Consider the following 19,309-nt stretch of genomic DNA (forward strand, 5'->3'; position numbering starts at 1 on the left):
CCATTGAACTGCCAATTTAAGGCGAGAGAAACTGACGAAACAGATAATGCTATTGCTAGCTCTGATACGGCATGTTGGGGTCCGATAACTGAGGAGGTGAGGTCGCACTAGGTGAGCAAGTGTCCCTTATTTGCCAGTAAGACAGTAATTTTTCCGCCTCAGAGAGAATTTAATGAATTACTGAATTTAATGACTCAATCATTTAACTCTCATGTTCACTGAACATGACCTGCTTCGCCAACTGGACTTCACGGACATTAGTAAGGAATTATTTTTTAAGTTTTAAGGCAAGAAAGCATAAGATCTAGCAATGGTAAGTCAAATGTGTCTTTATACTTTGCAATGTTAAGGAGGCTTGAGAGTAGCGCCGATTACACTATGTTTTTGTCTAATGTCATATCATGCTGCGCTGCCTGATAACATGGTCCCACCGACTACAACTCGCGTTGATTTAATTCGAAACGATGCAGTCGGTAATGAGAGCTAGTGGTAGTACCGACTGCCATACTATTTTGCATGCCATAGCTACTGTGATGTGAGTGGTAACGCTGTCCACTGTCTATTCGAATGACATGATTGTGTTGGTATTGTATGAGTTTGTGCTTGGGGGGGGGGGGGTTCTCCAAGGGGGCCCCTGAAATGTCAGTAGCCCTGGGCCCCCAAATACCTTAATACGGGCCTGGGAAGGAGGTGAACGGGGTATCGCGGAGCCGGTTTGAGGTCGGTATTGGTTCGGAATTCTTAATTCATCTCAAATAAATAACAAAACTGCGGCAAGGTTAGGGTATGTGGTTGGTTGAAATAGGAAGCAATGGGGGATGGGGAAAAATACAAACGAGTGCGTGCGTGCGTGTTTTTAAACAGTAGTTTTATTCTACACGTAGTGTAATTACGCATTGTTGTCAAAACCGTGAAAACGGATGTGTATGTTTTTAATGCCTTAGATACAAATAACAATAATATTTACTTACAGTTGAGTGAACAAAGTTAAATGCAATATTATTATTTTCTGTGTGCATGGCTTTTTAAAAATGTTATTTTTACATTTTTTTTTGTCATATTGTTTAACGCAGTTTTGTTTAAAAGCCGATTCATTTCCCCTCTCTCTCTTACAAAACAAAATATCGCAGCACTATACTTTCCTAAGGCACTAACCAGGGGTGCTTGAGAAATTAAAACAACAAAACAAACTAGATTAAATAAAACTCAGCCAGTGCGTCCCTTTACTCGCTGCATTTCTCTTTGTATTTATTTACATTATAATTGTGGGCTCATGGCTGTGTAGCGAGGTCGCGGCGGCTGGAGCCACAGGCTGTTCTGCTACACAGCTGACGGTGACAGCGTTGCCAAACTTCCCTTACGATTCGGGGGTTATTTTCTAGATTCAAATGAATAGCACACATCATGATTACACCATTTACTATATACAACAACGCCATGTTTCCCTATTGTTATTATTGTTGTTGTTGTTGTTGTTGTTGTTGTTGTTGTTGTTTTAATTGAGTTTGTTTTTTTTGTTCTGACGGGGTTGTCGAACTTGGCATTGTTTTGGTTTGGCGTGGTGGTGGTAGTTCCGTGAATGGGAGGCCCTCATGGTTTTTATTTATTTATTTGTTTGTGTTTAAAAAGCGTTTGCCAGTATATTTTCTTTTGCTGTGCACGTTTGTTATGGTGTCTGTTGTTTTGTTTTTGTTCCAAGGGGCTGTCTGTGGTGCCTGCATGGCGGTTTATGTCCCGAAGACCATGGCTTATGTTGGATTTGGGCGGTTTTTATTTATTTTTAACAGAGCAACAGCTGATAAGGACCGAGTCGAGGCCGTGTCTATTATGGTAGACTGGGACAGCTGCATACCGCACAAACCCCAATGCGTTGCACAAATAAACCTACCTCACCAGCATAACAACAACGTTTCATTCTATACTTGTTTGGTTGCTGTTCATATATATATATATATATATATATATATATATATATATATATATATATATATATATATATATATTCGCCCCTATTGAGAATATATCTTACTGTAAACACACATTAACATTTTTTATTACTTTAGGTAAAAGAAGAGTAAAGCATACCCCTGTGCTGAATACTGTATTCAAGAACGTGGTTTTGATAAATTTCTGTTTGTTTTTTTTTTTGAACAAGTCTAGACTTTTTTTTTTGTTTTGTATTAGTTATTTTTAAGCCTCGAAGTATTGTATTATAACACGTCTTTGTTACTTCCTTGCCGTGTTGAATATATTTGAATCATGTTGTTAAGGAGATGCTTCCTCTGTCTGAAGGACCGGTGCCCTGGTTTGTTTACTAACACTCTAGGCCCCCTGCTCTCCAGCACCGAAGCGGGATTTGAAATACTTTTTACTCTGAAATTGAATGGACTGAGCGTTCCTTTCCTCGTTAACGTGGATAACGGGCTTAGAGTGTGTGAGAGGGGGAGAGGAATTGATTTGTGCCACTGCCAGGTAACTAACTGCAGGCCTTAAAGACACGTGTAATTCGGTCACTGCACAGCGGGGGGGTGGGGATGAGTTCAGTGTAGCCTGGGGCTCTGTGCTGGGGGACAGGCCTGGCTGTGTTGTTACCGACAATGTCCCGGATAAGGCACAGTTGGTTTTAATATTGAACTGGGTTGAGTTTTTAGATATATTTAAATTTACCCCAGGGGTTAAAATAAAACTCCCACTGCACAGCAGTCTGATCCATTTTTGGTTTTACTAGGGGTTTATTAAGACACACCTGAACTTCTTACCTGTTGCACTGGGACTAATCAAGCTTATAGTAAAATCTGGAACGGGTGAAAGTGCTGTGCAATAGGAGTCTTATTTCCATTGCTGCTCTCTCCCCTCAGTGCAGTGCTGTCGTGTTCACTGTTGTTGATGTTGCTGTTCGCTCCCCTCTCAGATGTTCTCGAACAGCGACGAGGCCGCCATCAACAAGAAGCTGCCAAAAGAGCTGCTGCTGCGGTGAGTTACACTAGGGGGCACCACAGAAGGTATGAACGTGACATCTGCACAAAACAAGCCAGAAAGCATAAAAAGAAAAGAAAATTGATAGAACTGGGCGGTGCAAGCCATCAGAAGACGCATCAAAAATCTCACTGGACATTTCCATCAATGCGTTCCATAAGTTTACCAACTAAAGCATCACCATTTTCTGTCAAATATTTACGATTAAGATTGTCGGCGTTAGGCAGTTTTTCGGATGATGGACAGACAGTGCTATCGCACGAAGTCACCAATATATACCTCTCTACAATAAACAGTGGCTGTCCACAGCACAGCGCTCTGACAAACTCAAACACAGTCACTCTGCGCTCTTTTATTAAAGCGTGTGTAAAAGCCGCATAAATGGATTGCTTGCCTCAGTTCACTTTCTTGTTTTAGTTTAATGTGTTGCTTATTTTTCAGTATATTATTTTATTGTCAGCGTGAACATCTACCTCGATGCAGCAGTATTTGCAGCGCTATGCATCCTGTGCCTCATCTGCCCCACTTCTGATCATTTTGCTTTTTGTATTCTTCAAAACATTCGTTTTTCATTTGAATATTCATAAACTGATTTACATTATATTTTCATGTATTTCAATTTAGTTTTTGATCAAGCTAGTAGTTACCACACCCAGCAATTGCCACAATAATCAGACTTTGATTGGCCAACATAATCAGGTGATAATGTTTGTGAACAGAGAACCACGATTTAACGTTATTTGATCATCTGACATCTAAACATCTGCTGTATCCTAGGATACAGCGTAGGGCTGTTTATTACAATGTCGGGGTCAAAATAAAACACCATTTTAATCAAAATATTGTGTATTTCCTGGAAAATAATATCAGGAAAATATTGAATAGTAGACAAAAATCGGGTATAAATCAGTAAAAAACAAAGTGCAGTTTAAAAATATATTTTATATATATATATATATATATATATATATATATATATATATATATATATATCCTGTAATTTTTTGGTAAAATTCGGAATAAAGCAGAAAGGCGGAACACTACCAATACCCTAGACACTACACCCTGTACCCTAGACACTACACCTTGCACACTGCACCCCATACACTACACCAGGGCTCTCCAACCCTGGTCTTGGAGAGCCCCAATCCTGCAGATTTTCTAGATGTCTTTACATCAATGGTTAATCTTGATTAATTAAGCCAATAATTGGTTCAGTTAAGTAACAGAGCTGTATATATGATTACACTCTATACAGTATACACTACACCATACACCCTATACCCTATGCAGTGTTTGTGTTTACATACATACCCACACATGAAATTAATGTTCCTAACAGTTTCCTTTTATATTTTCAGCTGGAAGACGAGGCTCTCAAACACATCGGCGCTCACTGCCCAGAACTGTTCACCTTGAACCTGCAGACCTGCTTGGTGAGTACCTGGGAGCCAAGACACGGAGACAGACACAGAGACACAGACTGAGCGGCACACTGAGAGACAGGCACATGGGACTCTCAGAGAGACAGACTCACAAAACTCTGAGAGACGCACAGACCGAGACAGACTCACGGGACTCTCAGAGACGACAAACTCGCTGACACAGGATTCGCAGACACTCACACAGAGATACGTTGGGTCTCACTGTCTGAAGGTAGGATGCAGTGGTTATTTGAGAACACAAATAAACCAAAGATTTATTTTTTAAAAAAAGTTTAGTACCCTTAGCACTGCTGTGAATGCTTTGTGAATGTGGCTAGCTAACCTCTCCTGCCCTCTCTCGCTCTTCTCCTCTCTCCCTCCCTCTACCCCGCCCCTCTCTGAGCAGCAGATCACAGATGAAGGTCTCCTCTCTATCTTTCGGGGTTGCCCCCTACTGCGGTCTCTGTGTGTGTCCGGCTGTGCCAACATCACCGACACCATCCTCAACGCCCTGGGGCAGAACTGCCCGTGGCTCAGGTGAGGGGACAGGGGGCAGGGGTTAGGGTGACTGGCAGGGGGCATGCTGACTGTCTGTCTCTCTCTCTGTAGAATCCTGGAGGTGGCTCGCTGCTCGCAGCTCACTGACCTCGGCTTCAACTCTCTGGCCCGGGTGAGTCTCTGATTAGCACAAACATTGGAGGAACAGAAACAGAGCCTGTATCTATGTCTCTATGTTTGCATCTGTCTATGTGTGCATCTGTTTGTATGTCTGTGTCTGTGAGTGCGTTTGCTAAGAGTTTCTGTCTTTGTGTCTCGGACAGAACTGTCATGAGCTGGAGAAGATGGACCTGGAGGAGTGTGTGCAGGTAAGAACCTGATTCACTGTGTCCTTGTAATACCCCCCACTCGAACCCTCCCCCGCCTCTCTATTCCCCTCTCTCTTTCTAACCCCCCTCTCTCTTTCTAACCCCCCCTCTCTCTCTCTAACCCCCCTCTCTCTCTCTAACCCCCCCTCTCTCTCTCTCTAACCCCCCCTCTCTCTCACTCTCTAACCCCCCCCCCCCCCTCTCTCTCTAACCCCCCCCCCCCCCCTCGCTCTCTCCTCAGATCACAGACAGCACCCTGATCCAGCTCTCGATATACTGTCCAGGGCTGCAGGTCCTGGTGAGTCTGCGGTGGGGTTACACTTTGTTGTGATTGAAGTCATGGCAGCTGTAGTCTGTCTCCAGTCAGGCTCTCCTCTCCTCACCCCCCCCTCTCTCTGTCTCTAACCCCCCCCTCTCTCTGTCTCTAACCCCCCCTCTCTCTCTCTAACCCCCCCACTCTCTCGCTTTCTCCTCAGATCACAGACAGCACCCTGATCCAGCTCTCGATATACTGTCTACGGCTGCAGGTCCTGGTGAGTCTGCGGTGGGGTTACACTTTGTTGTGATTGAAGTCATGGCAGCTGTAGTCTGTCTCCAGTCAGGCTCTTCTCTCTCCTCTCCTCACCCCTCCCTCTCTCTCTCTCTCCTCTCCTCCCCGCAGTCCCTCTCTCACTGTGAGCTCATCATGGACGATGGGATCCGGCACGTTGGCAGCTCCCCCTGCGCTCACGACCGGCTGGAGGTCATCGAGCTGGACAACTGCCCCCTGATCACAAACGCCTCTCTGGAGCACCTCAAGAGCTGCCACAGCCTGGAAAGGATCGAGCTGTATGACTGCCAGCAGATCACCAGAGCGGGGATCAAGAGACTCAGGGTAACTACACACACTGCACCCCAACACACACACAAATGAAGATCCACACTCGCCCCTGCACTCTCTGTCTGTCTCTCACTCCTCTCTCTGTGTTTCAGACACACCTCCCCAATATCAGAGTCCATGCCTACTTTGCTCCAGTGACCCCGCCCCCCTCCGTGGGAGGAAGTCGTCAGACGATCTGCCGCTGCTGCATCCTGCTATGTCAGAGCAGCGACACTGACACTGACACTGAAAAAATATCTATAATGTGTAGCTGTGCAAGTCCTGGACCTCGAACGCACCTTTCCACAGACGCCTGTGTGTGTGTCTGTCTGTCTGTCTGTCTGTGTGTACAGGTCATGTCGACTCCCTCATTGCGTTGGAGTTTGAGCCACTGCAGGTATTACTGTAAGTTTACCGTGATGTACCTTTTTAAATATGAAATATTTTTGTATTCAGTGTATTTCTTTCACCATTGTATTTCCAAAGAATTCACACAGTATAAAAAACCCAAAAAGTTAGTTTAGAGGTGCATTTAGGACCAGTATCTCAATACAAAGCAGATCTGTGAAGCTGTAAAATATATTGAATACAAAACAATATTGCTGTGACTCACCTATAGTTGTCACAAGCTCCCAGTTGAACCAGTACTGGCTGAAATTGGGATGCACTGGGAGTGTCTCTGAGTGTGGAAGCATGCCCAGTAAAGCCTGTTTAAAGCAGGGTTGGAAATGGTGTATCAAGCCCTTCATATTAATATATCCTTCACCCTTAATCTCCACACAACATCGTCTGTGTGTGTGTGTGTGAGTGAGTGAGTGGCCACCAGAGGGCACTGTTTACTAAGAAAATGAAGATCCACAGCGGGAAGCGCTTAGATATTTTTGTTTGATACCTTCTATTTATTTCTGTAGCTGACAGAATCAAGTCCCAGATTAGGTGTCCGAGGTGCCATGTGCACAAGAAAGCGGTGCAGGGTGGAAGTGAGAATTTAAGAGTTCTAGCTGAACAGCCCCAGTATAGTATTTGGGGGGGACCCTAACCCTAATAGAAGAGAGTGGCCACCTCATAAATACTATAGAGGGGATTAAATGATGATGATAATAATAATAAATGTATTCTCCATTCTCACACTGACCCCTTAACCAAAGTTGATAATTTTGTTTATCAGTGAATACTAGGTGTTGATCGATCCAGTCTAATAAATGCTATGAAATCTCTCTGCCATCCAAGAGTGAAGGATGTTGCGACACAGAGCCTGCCTCCTGCACAATCAGTATAGCGGCCGGAGCCATGATGGCTGACAGTGGGATGCAGTTTCATCATTGTCTCCTACAGTGCAGAACTTAGTCCCACTGTAATAGGAAAGCAACACAACCACAATCAATCAAGGAATCCAGTCTGCAATGATGATAATGAATGAATGAATGAATGAATGAATGAAAGAATGAATGAATGAATGAATGAATGAATGAATGAATGAATGTTCAGCTGTGTAGAGAGGAGTCGCTGTGGTAAAACACAATGGATCATATTTTCAAAGTGTTTACTCCAGCCTTAATTAACTCATGTTTTTTAAGAGGTAAAACACCTAATTGTTAATTATTTTGTTTTTCTGAAAAATGAAAAAAAGAAAAAAAAGAAGAAAGCTGTTTTGTAAAAGGTTTTGTTAGGTTTACGAGTTACGAGGACATCGAGGGAACGGGGCCCATTGAGTCTGGAAGAGAAGAGAATGAAGGGGGAGGGGGCAGGGGGCTATTGCAGTCTAACTCTCTGTCTCTCCAGTCCTTTATTTTGTGTTGACCCTCAGTGTGCCCCCCTGAACACCCCCTCCTTACAACTGCAGAAAGAAAAAAAGAATAGAAACATCTTCCATTCTGAGATGCTTGTGATATAATGTGCTAAAAAAGAAAGCCCCGACCTGAGTCGCTGATGTTCTGAGCTCTCTCTGGAAAAGGAACACCTGTCACAATGTTTGGTTCTGCTCCCTCCTCCTGCTTTGTGGTTGTGATACTCAGCAGCAGGTTTTGTTTCTGTGGGAATGGCACACGCGCACACAGTGAGTCTCACACAGACACACACACACACACCCACCCGACGTGTTTGTAAATGCCAGCTCTGTTTCTCTGTGCCCCTGGGAGTGATTTCAGCGTTCAGCACAATTTACACAGCAACCCTGCAGTGTGAGGAGCTGCACAATCACACACGGTAATGCTGACTGACTACATGCCCTCACTCGCACCCGCTCACTGACTCACACACACACAGTGAGACCTGCATCGCAGCGGGACAGTTGCAGGTAAAATCACTTCGAGTTATAAATAGAAGGTGGAGCTGCCTCTTCCCATTAGCAGCTGAGAGAACCTGCCTGCCTTTCTTTCTACAGTTTATTTTAGACTGGGTTACAACAGTCTGGGCTGGAGCTTCACTGACAGCTTTAATTAGAGGCTCCAGATTAAAGCAGCCCTCCCTCCCTCTCTCTCTCCCTCTGTGGGTGTGACCTGTGTTTGTAGGTGACACAGGCGCTGCTCACTCTCTCCAAACTATAATAAAACATTCCTCCATACACACAAATAATGTTCATCTCATCACTATCACAACGGTCATGCTTATAAATATGTAATCGACAGTCAGAAGCGATGATATTGCAAATACCATAGTGCTTCTGCAATATTTCAATCAGCGGTGACATCCAGTGATTCATTTCTCTGTCCGGACCGCTCCTCCGCGAAGTGATTTTATTTGCTGGGAGATAAGTGTGCAAACCGCTTTACAGCCTGAATTTACCTTTTAATGTTTTTTTTTACTATAGATATAGAATATGAGGCACTACACCAAATTAAAAGCACCACTAGCGGTACTTGTAGGTCACCGATTGCAATTTGTTTAACCAAATTCCCCATGTTCGTTTTATTATCAATATTCATATTACTGCACAAGCGCATGTAAAAAAATAAAAATACATTCATATATATATATATATATATATACACACACACACACACACACACACATATATATATATATATATATTTTTTTTTTTTTTTTTTTTTTTTGACGCGTACATCTCTTCCAAGCCACCTTAAATCAACCAAAACATCTACCTGTGCTCCGAACACCGCCTCCCTACTCTGACGTCCGTCGGCTCAGCCAGTCACACGCGAGCCTTGTGTAATCAGAGGGACCGATGTTCCAATCGGAGCGCACCGGGGGCGCGGCCTCAAACTTAGAGCGAAGGTACGCATGCTGCTGCAGAACCACTGCTGAGCTACAACAGCGCGCGGCACCTAGACGGGATTCGGGGCAAAATTCAAATCAATCGCGCTTCCAATACTGCAACCTGCACCAGCGGCGCAATAAATAGGGAATACTGTCAGAAAAAAAAGATTGCGCTAGGGACCATATTTATTAATCAAACAGCTAGCTTGTCTTGCTCTATATTCTCATTGTAAAAAGTCCATGTGATGCTATTTTTATTGGCGTATTTAATGAATATATGCCATATCTATAAACCAGCAGATATCTGCAGCATGCAGTATTTACTGAAAGCACTCGTCTTGCCAGGTTTAGTCGCATTACAATAAATATTTTATTCTTTATTTAATTGTATAATATAATTAAGTATCCGTGCTTTAACATTATATATATAAGCTCGCGTTCTGTGACCGGTTTCCCTGGGAATAAACGTCCCAGCCTGCCTGCTCCGCAAGTCTCCTCACCCACCGCCGGGTGGTCACCGAGGGACACCAGCGCCGGGGCCCATTCCTGAAGGAATGACGGAAAACAGCGAGAAGGAAAATGAGCCTCAGAAGGTCCAGCGCTCCCCGGGGACCGTTTCCATACAGCCCGTGTCTAAGGTAAGAAAAACTGGGCTGCAAGCATGTAGACATCCGCCATTCAGTGTCGCCAGTTCCGATAGTTTAACACTGATATGGGGGTGGGGGGGCTTTGTATTTAGTATTGCACTTGGATTGGATACACTTCGCATTTACAAACAAAACGCAAGAACTGCACTTTTATATGCATGTGTGCAAAGCTGACTTCTGTCCGCCTGTCCTGCAATGTGGGGCCCTAGGAGTTCCGCTCGATTACAAACTACATCTCTCGTGTAACAAATTATGTATTTTATAAATGTTATATATATATATATATATATATATATATATATATATATATATATATATATATATATATATATATATATATATATATTGTGTGATGTCGCTGTATAATAACACTGGAGTGCTCTAGTAATCCCAATTTACTATCGCGATCTTTATATATTATATATATATATATATATATATATATATATATATATATATATATATATATATATATATATTCCATTAGGACCTCACTTGTATAGTCCTGGTGCAGTTGCGCCTCGTGTTTTATAGCGCTGATTGATTGATTGATTGAAATCTGATTCTCGCAGGAGGGTCACTGTGATTATTAGATACAGCGATGGATCCTGTCTGTGCTGTGTAGTGTCACTGTGACAGCAGCTGGAGTTGTTTTTGTTTTTGTGTTTTTGGAAACTAAATATCTACCTCTCTCTCTATCTCTCTATCTCTCTATCTGTGCTGTGCAAGTGAAAAAACCAAAATATACTACAGTAGTATTGTAAGCATCCACCAGTCCTGCACAAATTAAATCCGTAACTCCCAGACGATTCTATCTGTGGCTAAGACTGACTATCAAATCCACAGTGGGTGCACATCACCCCCAAAGTCTTTATTTTATTTCATTAAGTTTGAAAGTACGGCACAGTCCAGGAGTGAGAAGCAAGTGGTCTGTAAAGCTCCAACCCCCCCCCCCCCCCCCCCCCCGAGTCAGAAATGGGAAAACAGAGTCTTACTCGCTTTAATAACGTTGTTACTCTCCAGAGCGTTCTGTTCTTTTTTCTCTCTGTGCTTTTCTGCCTTGATCATCTATTTTTGTTTTTGTGTTTGTTAATTTTTAATTGCTGCCAGGGCTGCTGTGAGAGGCTAAGCGCTCTTCTGAGAGCTAGCTGGCAAACTCGGAGTGACATCGCTGCCACTGAGAGGGAGAGACGAGACGTGTGCTCCTGTTATATAGCTTGCATCAAAAAACTGGGGCTTCGATTAAAGGAGCCCCACCCACTCCTCTTTCCCTCCGATGTTTCTCTTCATCTCTTTACACCCACCTTCCTTTCTTCCCACTCTCTATCTCTGATAGGGGTTGGCCCTGTAATAGGCAGGGTGTTGGAGCAGGTCCCTGTGTCGGCTCTGTAATCTGTTATGCTTAGTCTGTTGTTAATTCGAGGCAGGTTGACCATTGAAGTGGATTTTTAGGTCAGAGAGAGAGAGAGAGAGAGAGAGAAGGGGAGTGTGCACTTGCGGGACGGAGCTGGCTCCAGCCTGTGTCTCTTAAACTCTATTTAATTGTATTGTTTTATGTCTTTCTGTCTCTTGGTTTAGGCTAGGTCTACATCCCACAGGGGTGGAGGGCTGTGTTCTTGTTCTTGTTAAATAGAATTGTTCAATCAAAATACATAAACATTTAAATAACTAAGAACTCCTACTAGACGCATGCGCTTCTGAAAAAAGAAACACAACAGTACTGTAACGAGTGATTGACTGAACCCTGTCCTGCTCCCTCCTCAGTTACAGAGGCTGAAGCGCTCGCTCTCCTTCAAGACCATGAGCCGCAGTCGGAGCATTGAGAACTTCTTCCAGCGTTCCAACAGCGAGATCCGTCTCCCCGTTGACCTCATCACGGCCCCGCCCCTTCCACCGCCCCCAGCTCCCAGCCCTGCACTCTCCTCCAAGACCCCCACTCAGCTCCGCCCCCTTCACATGCACTGCTTCCAGAAGCACGTGTTCCGAAAGCCCACCCACTGCCAGCTCTGCAAGCACATGATCGTGGGTGAGTCTCCTATAAGTTAACATGTCACGTGGACCCTTTTGAGTGAAGTTGTGTCCTATCCCATGCTGTGCTGTTCGCTGAGTGATTGTCCCATGCTGTGCTCTGATTGGTTTCTTGTTTTCGCTTCGTTGCAGGGATCTCCAAGCAGGGGGCACGCTGTGAAGCCTGCAAGCTTGGCGCCCACTTGTGGTGTTCATCGGAACTGTTGCAGCAGCAATGCAATGGCAAGGTGGAGAGAGGGGGGGGTACTGTACTGATGCACAGTGGGGGAGTGGGGGGGGGGGGTCAATATGAACTGAGTCAGGATAAAGACACAAGCTGACACACACAGTTACACACACACACAGCTGTCCTAGTTGTTTCAGTGCCATTCAAATGATGTTTCTGTTCAGCTCTAGACATGAATACAGAAAAATATGTCTGTGGATAGGCAGGAGAAATCGGACGTGCTGTCTTGGCCTGGACTGATAAATACCAGGAGGTGGATTTGGCTGTCATTCAGCACTGAGCAATGGTTAGAAAAATAAGATGAAAGTTATTATGATGATGCTAATACAATGTCGCACTGACAAGTGAGTGCTTTGTTACACTGTTTTATGACCGCATTCAAAAATAAACAAATAATTTTATTCCGAATTATCATTGGCTCAAAACATACCAAAAAAAAAAAAACACGTACTTAAATAAACTCACCAAATCAGAAATAAGCAAGTCAGACATTTCATTTTGAAGCTTGCGATAGGGTTGAAGTTTCACAATTTGTTTTTGTTTTGTTTGCTAATGTCGATCCGGAGTATACAGCCCAACAATCTCAATGTCAGACAGTTCTGTTGAAAATGAAACTCAAATGAGGCACTGCAGGGGAAGGGTGTATTCATAGCAATTCTCCCTCTCTCTTATTCTATCCTCAACCCTCAACCCCCCCCCCCCCCCCTCTCCATCCCACCCCACTGTCAGTCGGGGGCGTTAAAGTGGAACTCCAGCTCCCCCCTCCTGGTGAATGACCAGCTGGGTGTGATGAAGGAGGCCCCTCTCCCTGGTGAGTACCCCTCTTTACTGCCTCCGGCGCTGAAGCTGTAATGAAGTGAGAGTGAAACGGTCCACTGAAGTCACAACACACCTGTGTGTCTCTGTGTTGGTGTGTGTGTGTTTCAGCAGAGAAGGCCCGTGTGGACCCTGTGTACGAGACTCTGCGCTACGGGACCTCCCTCGCTCAGCTGGGCCGCTCCAGCTTCGACAGCATCTCCGAGTCGCCCATCAGGAGCGTGGTAGGAACCCTGCACCCTGCGTAGCAGACGCTCTATATGAAGTGTATCGGGGTACAGATTACCACTCATATAACCACCGATCGAGGTTATAAAATTATTAGCTCCCAAATCAGTTTGCGATACCGACAGCAAAGAACACAAGGAACAAGTTCTGTACACAATTCACAGTTCTGTACACCTGCAGAATAATCTCACCGAACGTGTAAATCAGACTTTAAAAGTCACGATTGCCTCATTTGCTGGTGCAAATCATGAGATGTGGGATAGATGGTTGCCAGTATTTTGCTTCGCAATCAATACTGCTAAGCATGACACCAGCGGGTATACTCCCACAGAACTGGCTCTGGGACAAAATCTCAAAGGCTCTCTTGATCAATTAATTTCTGTTGCTCCAGAACCATCTTCAAGCCCTTGCCAAGTAATTGATCGACAATAAACAATTGCCAGATTGGCAAGAGAGCAGATCAACAAGATACAGCAGGGACAAGCGCAGAATTACAGTGCTAAGAGAGCTGATTGTCAGTTTTCAGTGAATGATCCGGTCTGGATCAGATCTGATCCTGTATCTGACACCTCTAGTAAGTTTTCTGCCAAACTAGCACCTAAATAGATAGGGCCTGCTGTCATTGTTAAAAGATTAAGACCCGCTAATTCTCAGGTTAAGTGGTCAATCTAAAACACTGTTATGTTTGTCATCCCATAAGCATAGTTTTTTGTTGTTTTTTTGGGGGGGGGGGGGCTCTGTAGCAGTCAGCTACAGTACTGACTTGTGCCAGTAACGTTTTTCTTTCCTTCAAGTTGAAATGTAGTTTTATCCTGTTAGTAGTGTTGGTAAAGAACTATTGTACCCAGAAGGGATGCCGTTCACAAAGCAGTATTGCTTAATTTCATTGGGCTGTTCTAACCAATAACAAAAAAATACATCTTTATTTTCTGCTGGTTTTATTTTAAATGGGCTGCAGGAAAAGAAAGGAGTCGACATGAGAGGAAAGAACCAACAGGAGGGAGCTGGAGAAGAAAGCAGGCTTGTGGATTACAAATTATACAATCCAATCTGGAATACAATTAACACGTTATAGTTCAGTTTTCATGCTTCAACACTTTCATCATATTCACATTTATGGTTTAATATGTTCATTGTGTGCTACATTTGTTTGTTTGGTTTTGTCATTTTACACTGCTGTGGTCACTTTTGAACTGGTTGTTGCTGTTTCTATAGCGTGTTAGTGTTTATTGCACATGGTGAATTATTTGCTACTGTTCAGTACAAACACCTTATTACAATAGAAACAGTTCTTAAGTGGGTACAGAACTTGTTCTTTGTGTTTTTTGCTATCGGTATCTCAAACTGATTTGGGAGCTAATCATTTTATAACCTTGCTCGGTGGTTACTTGAGTGTTAATCTGTACCCAGATACACTTCATATAGAGCGTCGCTATACCTGAACCCTGCATCCATACAGCGCCCTGCACCATAAACCCTGCACAACAGAGCACTCTGAGCCCTGTACAATACAGCCCCCTGCCCCACAGAGACTGCCCAGTACAGTACTCTGAACCATGAGAATCAGACAGGGTGCCTGCAGTGCTTCTATGGTCTTGTTATTTTAGTATTTTATTGTGGAATCTTGATTGAAACGTGTCATTTCCTGCTGCTAACTATGCGTGTCACTTCCTGCACAGAATCAGCGGGACGAGGGTGGGGAGGAGAGCCTGCGGAGCGGAGAGGAGGAGACGGGGAGCCAGGGTGAGAGAACCCCCAAACACTGCACCCTGCACACTGCCAGATTGAGAGAGAGAAGCCATGTCATTACATACAGCACACACACCGAGACCTGAACGAGCCGTCTGGTTCTTGCAGAGGGAGGGAGAGGAGGTCGCAGGCACAGCACACTCACAGTTTAATAGGAAATAAAAAGATTTCCAAAAGCAGGCAGGTACGCAGATGCTATTTTTGCTGTAGTAAGCCGAGAGAGAGAGATGGAAAGATAAATCTTGTCGGAGCCAGTGGCAGCGTGGCTCTCTGATAATGAGAATAAGACAAACAAAAAAAAAAACAACACAGCCTCCTGTGCCGAGACACTCGGGGCTCGTACAGACAGCAGGGTTTGTTACAGAGAAGAAACTTAACTGAGCAAATCAGAGCATTGCTGCCAGGGAAATCAAAGGAATCATGGGCAAGCAAGCCTTCAGGACCAGCCTAGCTGACAGATTGAACATTGCAAGATCATCGTTATTCTTGAAGACGCAGAGAGAGCGAGCCATGCTCACTGTCCTGTCCCCTACTCTCCCTTCAAATTGCTCTTCCACTCGTATCTTTCTCTCACCCTTTCTCTATCTCACTCCATTTCACAGAACGCGAGAAGGCCGTGTCAGAGGACAGAGTCAGCTTGAAGGTAAAGTCTAAATTATTATTATTATTATTATTATTTTATTGTTTCAATTACCTGGCTCATGGCAGAAGATGGCATTATGATATTATTTAATCCCCCCCCCAGAACCCCTGCAGACTCGAAAGACCTCCAAAACACTCCTACGTGGCGCTCTACAAATTCCTCCCGCAAGAAGTGAAAGACCTGGAGCTGCAGTGAGTAGCTACGTACTGACACACACAGACTGACACGCACACTCACTCACACACACAGACTGACCTCTCTCCCTCCCCTCTCCTCCCCCTCTCTCTCAGGCCGGGTGACAGGCTGCAGGTGACAGACGACTCCAATGAAGACTGGTGGAAGGTGGGGCTCAACTGTGTCTGTCTGAATCATTGCAGCAGGGCAGGGGAGGGGTCACACAGGGTCACGCACACACTGACGCGACATGTCTGTAAAAATAAAATTTAAAAAAAGGTAAAAATAAAAATAATATTTGTGAAATAGGTGGACGACCTGGAAACTTTTTTTTTGCAGTTTTCCACCCAGGTTTTTAATATGCTTTCCTATGCTTTACCAGACCTCTCTGCGCTTTACAATGCTTCCCTATGCTTTACAATTCATTGAAGCTACTTCATTGAAACAAAAATCCATCTCTTGTGAAAGGTGATGAGCAGCACAGCATAATAGATTTAAGAAACTCTGTGACCTGGAATAACATTTAATAAAAGTTTAATGAAGTTTAGTCATTCAGGTTTTTAATGGAATCCTTCTCAACTGCTTTCTGCGGAAAGGTTGAGTGGAGTAAAGGGAGCCGAGTCCCACAAGGACAGACACACAAACTGACAGGCATACAGACTGAGACACACACACACACACATACTGTCTCAGCGCGTGTGTGTGAGAGCCACATGGTAGCCTCAGTCTGCAGCCCAGGTACCAGTCCAATATGAGAGGAGTCCAGATTATTATTCCTGTGGTAATGGGGTCGCTGCCCCGGCCCCGTTGACTCTAATGAAGGGCTGGGGTTTGTGTGCTAGCAGCTGGGAAATTACAGACAACCTGACAAGCGCTGACTCGGCACAGCTGCTAACAAGTCGCTCGTTGGGGGGGGTGTGGGGGGTCCCCTGGGTTTTATAATAGATATTTTCTTTACTCTTGCATTTCATTTTCACTGCTCCACATTACCATTCTGCAGTGTGCTGAAGGGCAGTCGCTGTCTCCCTTTCTGTCTTTAAGGCTATGCAGGGTGAATTATAATCCGTGCAAGCCATTTGCATGTTTTCAATTCTGCTCAAATGCTGACATTACTGCAACCCGCAACCACAGTATAGGAGCAGGGTGCCACAGTGTGTGTGTTGAGTGGAGAAAGCAAGCCAGCCAACCAGCCAGCACGTGGAGACTGAACAGTGTTGTACCATCAGAGTAGTTTCAAGAGGAAAGTTGATTGAAGTGTTCTGGGTCCTGTGCGTGCGTCTGTGCCCCCGTGTGCGTGTCTAGAATGCAGTGGCACAGCATGTATGGCAGTGAGTAATGAGGTTGGCAGTGCTGTCTCAGCGATGTTTCTGCACACACAGGTGCTTCCGACTCAGGTACAGCAGGGCAGTTTTAACCCCTTCAGCGCCGAGGAGGAGTGCACTGTATAACACAGCAGAGCTCCCTCTCCAAGTTTGGGTCTCAGGCTCCAAACACACAAATAAACCAATCTCCTGCCTCCTCCAATCAGACACAAGCAGAACTCCTTCCCTCCAAGCTCCCCCCAAATCAGAACCGGTTCACCTGCACCATCCATGACTATAAAACACCCAACGGCGCTGAAAGCAGCTCAGTTTAACGAGAAATGTGTAGACTAGAAGTCTTTCTGTGTGCATACGTGCTTGTCCCGTGTTAAACATGTATTGCTCCAGCGTGAACTCTGTTACAGTAACTCCGTGTTGACTGCGTGTCGCTGGTTTGTCTCCGCAGGGTAAGAGCGCAGAGAAGGTTGGCTTCTTCCCAGTGAACTTCGTGCAGAGAGTGCGGCCGGGTGAGAGGGTGTGGAGAGCCAGCCACTCCTATCAGGGCAGGAGAGATCTGGGGCAGATGAGTGTGAAAGAGTGCCAGGTGAGAGGGAGGGGAGTGTGATGGTTGGCCAGCCTGTTTGTGTATCTCTACCCCACTCTGCCTCCTCTCCTCAGATCTGCGTTGGGAAGGGCGAGGACAGGGAAGGCTTTCTGAAGGTGAGCAGCGGTAAGAAGAGGGGTCTGGTACCCACAGACTTGCTGGAGGAGATCTGAGCCGCACCGCCAAACCAAACTGCACCCTCAACACCAACAGTGCACTACCTCCCCCGCACCCTGCACCCCACAACTGTACCATTACTGGAGCTACAAGAGACCAGAGGGGGCTGAACCCCTAAACTGACCAGCACCCCAACACCGGAATCACTGAGCTGCACCAGAACCTTTCCAATCTCACAAACCCAGACGGGCATTGCAGAGGAGCCCTTTGGACAACTTGCACCACTTTCTTTACCTTTTTAATTTGCACAAAGAAATTAATTCTGTTCCCTTTCTCATCACTGCGGCAATCGATCAGGGCAAAAAATGTGTGTAATGAAGCACAGTGAAAGCATGGTGAAGCATAGCTAAGAACTGTAAAGCACAGAGAGGTATGGTAAAGCATAGGGAAGCATTGTAAAGCAAAGAGAGGCTGCCAAAATGACAGATTTGGTCACGTGTCTCTCTGTCCTTCACCAGGGAGAGTTTATTTAAAACACACAGAGGCTTTCCTAGGGCTGTTAATATAGTCTGTGAATAAAGCTTGGGTCCATGTTTTGTGAAAATAATTCGCAGGGCATGACCTGTTTAGGGGAGCTTGCTCTCTTTCCCTCCCCATCCTCTCCTCCTCCTCTTTCTGGTTATAAAAAGAGCTTCTTGTTATCCCACAGCCAGGTCTGCTGGCTCTTGCACAATAATTAGTTTGGTGATTTCACCTTTTTCTTCTGTAAATAATGAAAAAAACATATAAAACTCTGTTAAAAAATAAATAAATAACCGGACGGTGCACCGGACGGCATATAAAACTCTGTTAAAAAATAAATAAATAAATAAATAAATATATATTATTTGTTTATTTAGCAGATGCCATTATCCAAGGCGACTTACAGAGACTAGGGTGTGTAAACTGTGCATCAGCTGCAGAGTCACTTACAACAACAAGGAGGTTCAGTGACTTGCTCAGGGTCACACAGAGTGCGCTGGGATTTGAACCAAGCCCTTTTCTTTAATTATATATATATATATATATATATATATATATATATATATATATATATATATATATATGCAGAAAACAAACTGCACTGCTCTGCTCTGCACCGGACGGTACCGGCACTTCTTTATATTAACACACTTTGGTCATGCATGTGTCTACTGCAGAAAATCAGATCTGATGAGCAGCTTAACTCAGACCCATCAAAATTAAAAAAATTTAAAAAAGCAGGTAACTGCAATACGAAGCACTCGGTGCGATTGCAAACGCACTCAGAAAAACTATCCATCCCAAGATCGCCTTGGGACCCAATCAGACGCTGCACTGCAGTCCTGACCGAGGTATATTCAAAAAGAGGCACCATCAATCAAACAGCTACATTGGGAGCACTTGTATTCTAAAT

The 19,309-nt window shown here is 44.6% G+C and overlaps 1 protein-coding gene across 4 annotated transcripts; it reads left to right on the plus strand.

The window, feature by feature from the left end:
- The first annotated feature begins 646 nt into the window (after positions 1-646).
- On the plus strand, positions 647-18,927 carry LOC117433374 (SH3 and cysteine-rich domain-containing protein 2-like). 4 transcript variants are annotated; one of them, XM_059006740.1, is made up of 16 exons: positions 647-720; positions 2,912-2,973; positions 4,338-4,632; positions 4,807-4,937; positions 5,010-5,070; positions 5,222-5,266; positions 11,753-12,014; positions 12,149-12,243; positions 12,972-13,053; positions 13,170-13,282; positions 14,966-15,029; positions 15,638-15,678; positions 15,781-15,869; positions 15,969-16,020; positions 17,620-17,757; positions 17,832-18,926. In XM_059006740.1, the coding sequence occupies exons 6-16, from the start codon at positions 5,243-5,245 to the stop codon at positions 17,928-17,930; spliced, it is 1,059 nt and encodes a 352-aa protein (XP_058862723.1). In that variant the 5' UTR covers positions 647-720; positions 2,912-2,973; positions 4,338-4,632; positions 4,807-4,937; positions 5,010-5,070; positions 5,222-5,242; the 3' UTR covers positions 17,931-18,926. The 4 variants fall into 4 exon arrangements, with proteins under 4 accessions (XP_058862723.1, XP_058862721.1, XP_058862722.1 ...); XM_059006738.1 differs by lacking the exons at positions 647-720; positions 2,912-2,973; positions 4,338-4,632; positions 4,807-4,937 and having other exon boundaries at positions 4,946-5,070; positions 17,832-18,927; XM_059006739.1 differs by lacking the exons at positions 647-720; positions 2,912-2,973; positions 4,338-4,632; positions 4,807-4,937 and having other exon boundaries at positions 4,946-5,070; positions 13,173-13,282.
- The last annotated feature ends 382 nt before the right edge of the window (positions 18,928-19,309 follow it).

Source organism: Acipenser ruthenus, chromosome 33 (assembly GCF_902713425.1).
Source record: "Acipenser ruthenus chromosome 33, fAciRut3.2 maternal haplotype, whole genome shotgun sequence".
In the NCBI taxonomy this organism is placed as follows: domain Eukaryota; kingdom Metazoa; phylum Chordata; class Actinopteri; order Acipenseriformes; family Acipenseridae; genus Acipenser; species Acipenser ruthenus.

Coding starts and splice junctions, on each gene's coding strand:
- LOC117433374 (XM_059006738.1), top strand. CDS start 4,981: ATGCTGACTGTCTGTCTCTCTCTCTGTAGAATCCTGGAGGTGGCTCGC. Junction 12,015..12,148: donor CTGCAAGCACATGATCGTGG/GTGAGTCTCCTA, acceptor GCTTCGTTGCAG/GGATCTCCAAGCAGGGGGCA. Junction 16,021..17,619: donor CCAATGAAGACTGGTGGAAG/GTGGGGCTCAAC, acceptor TTGTCTCCGCAG/GGTAAGAGCGCAGAGAAGGT.